Source organism: Aquila chrysaetos, chromosome 13 (genome assembly GCF_900496995.4).
Source record: "Aquila chrysaetos chrysaetos chromosome 13, bAquChr1.4, whole genome shotgun sequence".
NCBI classification, from domain to species: Eukaryota; Metazoa; Chordata; class Aves; order Accipitriformes; family Accipitridae; genus Aquila; species Aquila chrysaetos.
The window spans coordinates 3,836,878-3,847,683 of record NC_044016.1 but is presented as its reverse complement, the minus strand read 5'-3'; the positions used below and the strand labels follow the sequence as shown (position 1 = coordinate 3,847,683).

At 44.5% G+C, this 10,806-nt stretch overlaps 1 protein-coding gene across 8 annotated transcripts in view; it reads left to right on the top strand.

Moving 5' to 3' along the window:
* Positions 1-4,538: 4,538 nt before the first annotated feature.
* Positions 4,539-10,806, top strand: part of PPP1R21 (protein phosphatase 1 regulatory subunit 21) — a 33,647-nt gene continuing 27,379 nt past the window's right edge. For 2 of the 8 annotated variants that reach the window (XM_041128182.1, XM_041128189.1), the window contains exons 1-5: positions 4,568-4,658; positions 5,413-6,193; positions 7,737-7,805; positions 8,228-8,374; positions 10,510-10,611. In XM_041128182.1, coding sequence (XP_040984116.1) covers positions 6,110-6,193; positions 7,737-7,805; positions 8,228-8,374; positions 10,510-10,611 — 402 coding nt within the window. In that variant the 5' untranslated portion in view covers positions 4,568-4,658; positions 5,413-6,109. The other 6 variants (XM_030034384.2, XM_041128183.1, XM_041128184.1 and 3 more) reach the window with 5 other exon arrangements.

The window sequence follows — 10,806 nt, the reverse complement described above, 5'->3', positions numbered from 1 at the left end:
TCTTAGCTGGGCCGACGTTTCTCAGCTATGGCCCCTGCAAGCGTGAAGAGAAGAAAAGCAGGAAACGAGGCTGTAGAAGATGTGCAGACCTTCAACAAAACATGGCAGAGCTAGGGAAGAGGTTTCATTTTCCTGGAAGAGGGGGAATTCTGCATTCGAAAAAAAAGGAAGAAACATAAACTTTTTCAGCTGTTACTAAGTTCTGTGGTTTTATGGAGCAAGTATCAGTAAGGATTTGCTGTGAAGATACAGAAGTTGCTGCTGTTGCACGAAGGGCTGGTATGTGTTTTACCCAAGTGGAACGTGAGCTGCAGAGTGAACTCTGAATTATCACAGGCAGCTGCCTGCTCAGTTTTTCCATCTTCTCGTTCTCAGCAATTTCTTTTTACACAAAGGCACCACTCCCCCGACCATGCACACACCCTATAGATGACTCAAGCTATTTATCCTATGGGCTGGGAAGGGACACGAGAGACAGGCTTGTTTTCATTTCTATTTTTAAATGCTAGGGCAACACTGAAAATATGATAATGAAGACTAGAAATAATTAAAAGAAACTGTTCTGTGAAGTGCATATCTGTACATGCATATACATTTTTTTTTTGAGTACTTGGCTTTTTTTTTGTTTTATCAGAACAATCAGATTTAGAAAGAGGTGAAAGGTTATATATAACAAACGGTTTGTTACAGAGTCACCATGAGAAATAACGAGCGCATATCGTGAGCACATATCCTGCTGTTCATACTTGCCGTTGCTAAGATAACAGAAACAAAACACCAGTTTAGGGTGTTTGCAGCTTCCGAGGATGTGGTTTATGCATTGCTTGTGATAGTCTGATGACTGAAGATGGCTCCCTTCCAATCATTTTTGAATTTTTTCCGGATCTTAGAACCCCTTTTGTTGTGAGTACTTGTAAGCATATAAGTGATGACAATGAATTTTATTTTCCCAAAGCACAGAAAACATCCTGGATGATTCAAAATATATTCTTTGTTTATTTCTCTACCTGCACCTATTCACAGGGTATGTGAGTACAAGTTCTGACTAATTGGACAGAGGGGAAGGCACTGTTTGAGCAGAGAAGGGAGGATAAACGAGCTTGAAAATAGAACATATGGAAACAATCACTGTAATTCTTAAATAAATTATTTGCCTTGAGACAGCATCTCAAATTCAACACCCATTATACTAGCTGCTGAGCACAGACATCAGAAAAGGACAGCCTCTGTTCCACTGTGTATCCTTTGCTCTCCATTCTCCCCCATGAAAGCCAACAAGACAAGCAAAAATGCTGCGACCCTTGTAAGGGATTTCTTTGCTGAACACATCATGTTTTAGCGTGCATTAAGTTCTGCTGCCGTAACGTGTACTTATGTTCATGTGGGTGGATTTGCAGAAGGTAGTATTTTTGGGGGTCCTGTGGCAACCACCCCACGCTGCTTGGCATTCCACTCACTTGACCTCTCTCGCTCTGAACTCCCAATGACAGGATCAGTCCTTTGCAATTACATACTGAGTCACTGACAAGGAAGCATTACGACACCATGCTGCAGCAACACGCATTGTGCGCCTCTCCGGTGCAGTGGTTGGACAACCTTGCTCTCTAGGGAGAGATGAGCATTAAGAAAGTGCTTGCAAGGAAACAGCACAATAAAGACATTTTTTCACAGCTGAAAGTAGGGGAAGTAGCACTGTGGCTGCAGTGACAAATCAAAAGGATGAATCTGAGAATTTCCTATGAAAAAGTAAAAAAAAAAAAACAAACCCACCAAAACAAAACCCAAGCCACATAACTTTTGTTAACTGTATATTTGGGGAACTTTGACTCAAGCTGTTCACCAAGTACCACCATGGAATGGCGATAAATTATAACATTATATGTTCCTAACATTACAGGGACTCCAGGATCCATGAGAAACTGGGTAAAAGACAGGACCACTTTAAGAGGCTGGCCTGATGCTTAAAATACACTGAAGTAGAGCTGTTCTGATGAGCCTAAAAATCGTGCAGTCAGCTCTCAGCCTTACAGCCTATAAGCAGTAAAAGCACCCATCTTTTGATTCACTCTGTCCCCTTGTGTTTTAAGAAACTGGCATTACCTCTCATGATAAATGCCCTATATAATGTACATTTGGATCTTGCCATTCTGGATGGATGCAGGCAAATAAATCATGTGTTCCTCCACCCTGAATGCTAGCTGCCCAGTCAGAAACACTGTTGTTAGTGGGAAAGCAATTCATTCTGCTACAACTAGGCACTGTAATTCCCTCAGCTCCCTTTCCCAGCTTTCAGCTGTGAAAGCTCTCTGCCAGCATTCACTGCACCAGATACAAGAAGAAAATTTTATCACAAAAGCATCTTTGAATGCAGCGCAAACCAGGAGTTCTGTGTTTTGCAAAGTATGTTCAAAGCATTTCAATCTAACATTTCATGAAAGACATATCCTAGAAAATGGAAACCTAAAAAATGCAGGCTTAGAATCAATTGTAAATGTTTTTAATAATTTCCCAGTATAAAATTTACTGCACTGACATGTGAGGACATACCATGTTGCTGTTAACCCTGATGTGCTGAACAGCATTTGCAAACTCTATTTACTTTGTTAAGAACTTCTGTAGGGAATACAAAATGGAGTGGAAGGAGTAGTCTAGCATGGCTCTAATGCTAAAAACTACAGCTTCCTTCTTTCTTATTCCAGTACTGCTATTTAAGCTCTTCTGGTCACGCAGAAGAGCAGCAAGATCATTTAGATGAATAGTGACAATATGTGTTTTGCTTTTTTCCCCTTTTAGACTTCCTAAAAATGTGCAGTCGCTGTTCTTGGCAATATGGATCAGCGACATGTCCTCCAACATTAAGACTTCCTGTGGAGATACAAACATATTTACTAATCTGGCCACCATATCATATTTAGTGCTTGCCAACTCCACTACTGTGCTAAGCAAAAGAATAGCATGCACCACCAAAGCCTCAAGACTACGGAAAAGGATTAGCTTCCATTACAGGCACCCGCTATCTATGCTTACTTAAGGGAAACAAAGAGAAAAGGAGGTAAGAAAATGATGATTTAGCATCTCTAGCACTACCCACTACTGAGGAGAGGCCATGAAGACACCATGCTGAAATCAAGTGGAAAAAAATGATACCATAGAAACTGAACAAAAATAATAATTTGCTGTTACATCTCTATCCTAGACCAGGAAGCCCTTAACCTGCAAATCACCAGATGCTCAGCATATACTGGTGAAGTATCATCACATTTTTCCCTCACTATTCTTTTCCTTACACATCTGTTTCCAGTCATTTTCAGAAAGAAAATCCTGCATTGGCTGGATATCTGGCAGGACCAAATACACCTATTATGATGTCTTCAGATTCTGCTTAAAGAGTGCTGATGATACGCATTTACATGTTTGGTAAATCTGAGGATAAAGAAGAAGAAAATAGGAGATAATTAGCACAGTCTAAGCAATTTCTAAAGGAGGGTGGCTGAATGGTGGAGAAGCTGAAAGAAGGCTCCAAAACAAAGGGAGCTGCAGGCTGGAGGCAGCAGAGAAGGATCCCCTCTGGGGAACCACAGAGTGCAGACACTCAAAATGACCCCCAAGACTGCCGGCACTGGAGGAACAGACGATTTACCCGTGTTCGCCTTCATTAGGCTATAACTGCACTGAAGGTTGAACGCAGTAGTAGGAAGCGCCCAGTGCTGGCACCGTCTAATCCCCACCCCTGGCACTCGCTTGTTGCGAACCGTGAGAAATTACTTAACTGCCTTTCGTTTCATGTTTTCACCTACGGACCTGCAGAAGATGCGTTGGCCTCAGTTTCTGTGGGGATTACGTGTATTACGTTAAGACAACCGCTGTAGCGCACTCCCAAGGAGCCGCGCACGACGCTCTCCGCTGCAGGCCTCCTTCCCGCGCAGGCAGGTAACGGGTCCCACGCCTGCCTCTCTCCCCCGGCAACGCAGCCCAAGCTCGGTCTCCGCCTGAGGAGCAAGCCCCTCAAACAACCGCCCTCACACACCAGCGCCTGCGACCGGCGGGGCCTCCGCGGCCCGCGGTGACCCGCTCCCCCCGCCCCGGCCGCCGCGCATCCCGGCGCCGCAGAGCCTGGGCTCCCCCTAGCGACAGCCTCGCCTCGGGCGGGGAGTACGCGGGACCGGCCCCGGCGCTCTGCCCAAGAAGGGGACGGCGCCGGGGCACCGTCCGCCGCTGGCCCGCGTCGCGATCCGCCGACATGACCCCGCCGGGCGGGCGCTGCTGCCGCCGGGCGCGGCCGGTGCTTTTTTGGGCGGGGTGGGGCCCCGTAGCCTCCAGGCCGCGCGGGGCCGCGCCGCCTGTTACTATGGCAACAGAGGCGGCTACGCTCGCCTCACTGGTGTCACGTGGCCCGGTCCGTTCCCCCCCCCCTTACGGCCCCGCCCTCCTCCGTGCCGCCATCTTGGATGTTGGGTCAAGATGGCGGAGCCGGCCACTTAAGCTCCGCCCCGCCCCGCCGCTCGGCACGTGGGGGGGTGGCGCGGTGACGTCGCCGCGCCGAACCCGGAAGTGCGTCTGCCCTTTCGCGGGTGTGAGGGGCCGGCGGCGGCGGGGAGATGGCGGCCGCCGCGGAGCTGCAGGGGAAATACCAGAAGCTGGCTCAGGAGTACTCCAAGGTATCAGGCGCCAGAGCCGGTCCCCGACGCTCCGCGAGTCGGCCGGTGCCTTCCCTCCCTCCAGCCGCTCCCTGCGCGTTACCCGCTTCACGGCCGCCTCTCTGAGGGGAGGGGGCCTTCCCCGATCGGCCCGCGGGGCTGCCCGTGCCTTCGTTCAGCCTGCTCTGCCCCGGTGCCGCCGTGGGGGCGGTGGGGCCGTGAACTCTCTCCCGCCCGGCTTGGCTGCCTTCGGCGCTGTGCTCCAGCCGGAGCCGGGAGGGCGGGGGGGGGGAGCTGGTCAGGACTGAAACGCTGATTTTTGTGGCGGCGTGAGGTGTTTCGGGCTCGAAGGTTGCTTTTCCTTGAGGAGGAGGTGAAGGCAGGCTTGGGGAGGTGCGAGTTTGCAGGTGCCGGGGGAATTACAGTATTGCCGAGTGCCGGCTGGGCAAGCTGGCGTGAGGGGCAAAGTGGCCCTGTCTGCAAAGCAGCCAGTGGGACAACTAATGGGTTCAGCCACGCCAGGGAAGTGAAACTAGCAGTGCTTTCCCTTGCGTTTCTACTTCCCAGTGAGGCATAAGGCTTAGTTATCTTCTTGGGTGTGAACATTTGTTGAGGTTTTGGTCTTGTATCTTACCCATGGACTCTTGAGTTTGCTTTGGCTGGTGGATGTGGGAGTTCAGTGGTGTTAGTAGTGCTTGCAGTGGTGTTGCAGTGTCTTGGAAGTGAGGGCACTTGATTCCACACTTGCCTCATGTCTGTTCCCATTCTTCTGCAGCTGCCCTAGGTGACTCTGCCTCCCGTTTCTGGTGCTGCTTAACAGAGTATTTGCAAAGACTTCTGGCCCATAGCGGAGAATGCTTTTCCAAGATGCTCGAGATGATTTCTTAAATGGTGGAGCCTTGCTTAATATAGAACTTTTCATTCTTGTTTCTTCACTAAAAGGAAGAGGACACCGTTGGTCTTGAATGGCATAGTTCTTCAATGGCCTTGGGAAAGAAAGCCAGCACTTTGGTTTTGTGTAGCCCAACATCAGAGTGTTTGGCACACAGCACTTGACTGTATTTGACACCTTTCCCTATGTTACAGAACGATGTTTTCTTTAAATACTATTCACCTTGGAACTGCTATAAAAAAACCCTATACAGAATCTAAATTGTTCAGAGATACTTTTTTTTTAATGCTTCTACAAAATCATTTTAAGAAAACTGAATTCACTTTGGGGCTTTGTAGGTCAGAGTTCATATTTCTTGTTGCTTTCTACAGTGGCTTTGCTGTACCTTGGAGATTAAAAATGGTTCGGGACAAATTAATTGAGGGACTTTGCTGCTTGATTCCCAAATGAAGCTTTGAAATGTGGGCTTTTGACTATAGCTTCTGAAAGTTCCAGCTGCTGGATCCTCTTTCTTTTAGTATCACGGTGTCCAAAAGCTTTCTTTGAACTTCATCTTGCAACTTTTAGCCTGTGATGTTTCATGGGTTCTTTATGGGAACTACTTTTTGGTCTCGTCCCACTTCTTGTGCAACAACTCCAGGGCATTGTGGGATCCCCTTTGCAGGTAACTCTTCGTTTTGTGCGAATGGTCAGTTTTTCAACTGGCTGTTTATTGTGTGCAGGTGGAAATGGAGAGTAGCCCTGGGAACCTATTTGCCTGTTCACTTACTCATGTTGTGGAAGCCAAGGGGAGAGGTAGACAAGAGCTTGATATACTCAAGGAGTGCCAAGGGAAGTACCTGCCAAAGGATTGCTCTCCCTCTCAGTTCACACAGCAGTCCAGAAGAAGGATGTGTATTTTCAGAGTCTCTTCTTCGCCTCGAGCTGCAGCTTCTGGCTCTCTCACACAACCCCGATGGAAGTAGTAGTCAAAAGGCTCTTTCAACTTGTGACAGCCTTTGGTGGATCACACTTCAGCTTGGGTATCTCAATACAGCATGATTGAGCTAGTTCATTCACTGCACCTGACATGTTCCTGCATTAGTAGCTGTGGCAGAAAAAAGGCATAGAAAACTACTGCACTGCTTTTTCTTGCTAGGGAAACCCTGTGCTTGGAAGTCTTTCTGTGATGCTCTTGCAATTTTCTTCTCTTGCCTTTGTGATGCCTGAACAGCACAGTGGGAATACTGCAGGGCAAAAGCCTGTGCTTAGCAATGTCAACTGACTTCTGACCTTTCAAATATGTTCAGTCATCAGACTGAAAAGATTAGCCATTGCTGTTTTACATTGAATCTTGCCTTTTATGCATCTGCCAGAGGTATTCCCAAACACTATACAAACCCTTTTAATTTATATCTGCAACAGCTGGACTCAGACATGTCAAATGAATACAAACTGCCATTGAAGAAGCCAGGATTCAAGCAATTATCAAGGAATGGGAAGATGGAACTCTCAGTATCCTCATTGCTGCAGGGTAGAGGTACTCTGTGAAGTGACGGGGAAATAGATTTCTTGAGTATCGCTTTTCACCACAGTGATTTTTAGCTCAGATTTGTGAACAATATAAGTAAGTCTTGGAGGACTTTTTCTTCTATGCTTTTTATGCATTTTCCTGAAGTGTTTGTCAGGTTGTTCTCTCTGGGTCACCTGCTGCTACCAGTAATAAGTATTTTCGCATTAGAGTATAGTTAAGCTCTTCTTGAATCAATACAGGTTTTGACTTTATTGTGAACCGTGCTTATGTTCCAGAACCCGTCATGAAAAGTTTTGGGGAGAAGAGGGGAGAGGCAGAAATAGCACTGAATATGAGCAAGAACTTGATTAGTCAAGGAAGAAGTTGCAACTTTCCATATTTGTTCACTGTTCTTTAAACCTTAACTATATTTAAGTAACTAATCTTCCAAGGTACTTACTGAGTAAGAATTATGTTCTATTTGACCAAAATATTCAAGATGGTAAAGTTAACTTCTTGTTTCTTGGCAATTCAGGGTATGAATTGGATCCTTTTTTCAACCTCATACCACTACTGTCTACCTGAACAGAATACTTTAAGAAGCATGCACATCTGGTGTTCTCATGAGAGAATATGACGCTTTATGCACATTCTAATGAATGGCTTTTATTTATTCCTTTGTCTTGCATAGTTATTGGCATCTCTTATTTTTCAGCTTCGAGCTCAGAACCAAGTACTGAAAAAAGGGGTTGTAGATGAGCAAGCAAACTCTGCCTCTCTGAAGGTAATCTAAAAACTGCTCATGTCAGATGTATTAAGCTGTGACAAGATGGGTAAATGGGAATACTTTTTACTCAAAGTATTGTGATTAAAAGAATAAAGAAGGAACTTGATTTAGTAAAAGAATTTCTGTTTTGCAACTAGTTTTCATTGTTCTCTGTAGGTGCTGACTTTGTAAAAGTGAAAGGTTGCTTCTTGGTGATTAAGTTGTAGAATGAAGTACCTACTTGGAGTGTCATCTGTGGGCAGCTCAAGAAAGTGAAATCTGTTTTTAAGTTTCAAAGCAATACTTTTTGCCTCTTCAGTGTTCAAATAGTGAAGAAAGCTATTTTTTAATGTGTTAGTTTTTTAATGTGATGCTTCTTGTTGGAAGCATGTGTGAGACTAAGTGTGGAAGTTTTAAAATTAAACTTTTTGGTCATTCAGGAGCAACTGAAGATGAAGGATCAATCACTGAGAAAACTGCAACAAGAAATGGACAGCTTGACCTTTCGAAATCAGCAACTTGCCAAGCGGGTGGAGTTACTTCAAGATGAACTTGCATTAAGTGAAGCTAGGGGCAAGAAGAACAAGGTATGTGCTAAAGGCAAAAAAAACTTGCTTAGCAGATGTCTGCTCCTCACCTGTCAATGTCTTATCCTGATTTCTAGCAGTAGTTGCTTTGTGTCAAGGGTTGAGCTGAATGTTTTTGTCAGAACTTGTGTTATAACTGATGTGAGTGAAAATACCCACAAAGCAGGTATTGATACATATATTATGTGCTAAGTAGTTCTGCACTTCTCTTTCTAGTGCATCAACTAACTGATACTGAATTGCTGTCTCCCTTTCCAGATATTTATTAAGTGTTCAAACAGCCGGGAAAGATCGTGGAGCTCTGTGATTAATCAACTACTGTGAAGGAAACTGATCACCCCTCATTTCCTATCCCCACCTCCTTGCTTTGTAATTTTGATGTTGATAGTTAACTCTTCAGCCTGTGATTGTAGCTGTTCTAGTTGTCTCTTCTGTGAATCTTGTCAAATTCTTTGAAATCTAAATTTTTAGCTAGTATTCCGTATGTTTTTTCAAAATGACAGAATAATTTCAGTACTGTGACATTTCTCTGCCAAAACGCTTGCTGATTAAACCTGGTCATATCATGTTCTGTCTAAGATCAGCCATGTCTTCTGTAGGTAACATCAGAATGCCAGGGGTGGTGTGTCTGGACTTAAATAATTCTCAAGCATCCTTTGCTACCTTCCTCTTAGGAGGAAACACCTCTTAATTACTGTCATCTTTTCTTTTTGGTTAGCTCCCAAAATGCTGTAGCTATCAAGACTGACATTAAAGAAATCATTCAACTGATAGTAATATGATAATCTTCCTTACTTCTTCCCTAAACTCTTTTGCATTTTTTTTTTGCTATCCAGTTCCTTGGCAGCATAGTACCTCTCACTTACATTATTCATGCACCATAGTAGATCATTCTTCAAAATGCAGTTTGACCCTTCTGTTCTTTTATTTCATGTTATATAACTTACTGATTCACTAGACATGTTTCCAAATTTTGAAGGACCTCAGCCTGGCTTGAGTAGCTTTGCAAACCATTGCCACTGACTTTCTTTCCTGTTCAGCTGTCAGAATGCACAGTTCTGTATTTCTTGGTGTTTTTTTTTTTTTTTTTAAGAAGTGTTTGTCCTACCTTTTAAGGATGTTCCCTTTAGTTTTATCTACAGGACCTCACTGAGCACGTACATTGTGTTGAACACCCCCCCACTAAGTTCCATGTCACCCTTACTTCAGAGACTTACCATTGGGACACCGTGTAAATCACATCTAAGACTATTTAGATTAAAATTTGGATAGATGATCTGTGTCAGACTGCAATCCTTTTAGAAGGAGGAGAACATATGCCCATATCTCAGGTATCGTAGTTCGTGGGCTGACATCAAATGCAGAGGTGGCTTAGCTGTCCTAGCTGTCCGAAACACCTGAAGTTCGGTGTTAAGTTTAAATGTAAACAGTCTCCATTTTTTTTGGTGATGGTACTACCTTTGTTTAGCAGTGTGGTAGAGCAGAGAAGCAGTGTGGGATTCACTGGTGGTCTCTGAGTCTTTTGAACGAAATGGGTGAAAAATGAGGAAACAGTTGGCAGAGAGATGTCTATATTCTGAGGGTAGTTGGTGGACAGTGAAGACCCTGTGTTTTCCAGTGCCACCGTGTGCTACAGCCTGCCATGGGATAGTGCACTTTCAGTGATTGTTCCTGGTGCCTGCTGAGACCAGACCAGCTTACACCTGGATGCTTGGTGGGGGCAGGTTCGCCTTACATGTAGCTACCAAACCAAATAAGCCCGCCTGTGTAGGTTTTCATATCACTGACTATGTGGAATCATGCAAGATTCAAATGATGTCGAATGGGCATCTGCCCATACAAGCAATTTCATGTGTGTGTGAATGTGATGCCTGAGTAGAGGCTTTCCTGAGTCCTTATCGAGTTAGCATTCTACTGTTATACAGCAACAACAATGTGAAGGAAAAAGTGCTGCTTTTAGGTTCATGCTGTGTGCAATATGTGTACCTTTCGATATATTAGGCAATGTAAGTAAGGTCCATACTCGTGTGCCTCTATTGAGAATTAGTGATAGGAAGTGTTTTCATATACTTGGGGATGGGCTTTGGGATACCTCCAGAGGCCTGGAGGTAATGAATGCATTTTCTTTCTTTTAGAAAAGTGCAGAATCCTCATCTCAGTTGAGTCAAGAGCAGAAAAGTGTCTTCAATGAAGATCTTCAGAAGAAGATAGAAGAGAATGAACGACTACATATACTCGTGAGTGAAACTTTTTTAGCCTTTCTTTTTAGTTCAGAAAACTGGTCACACAAAGATAGAGAAAATAAAATGCCATCTGAAAACTAGTGAGTTTAAAAGCTTAGTTGTATGCAAAACAGTAGATTAGATCGGATAGCTTGATTATAAAGATGTTCACTGGGCAAATGAGAAAATTTCTACTTCAGATTAAGAGAG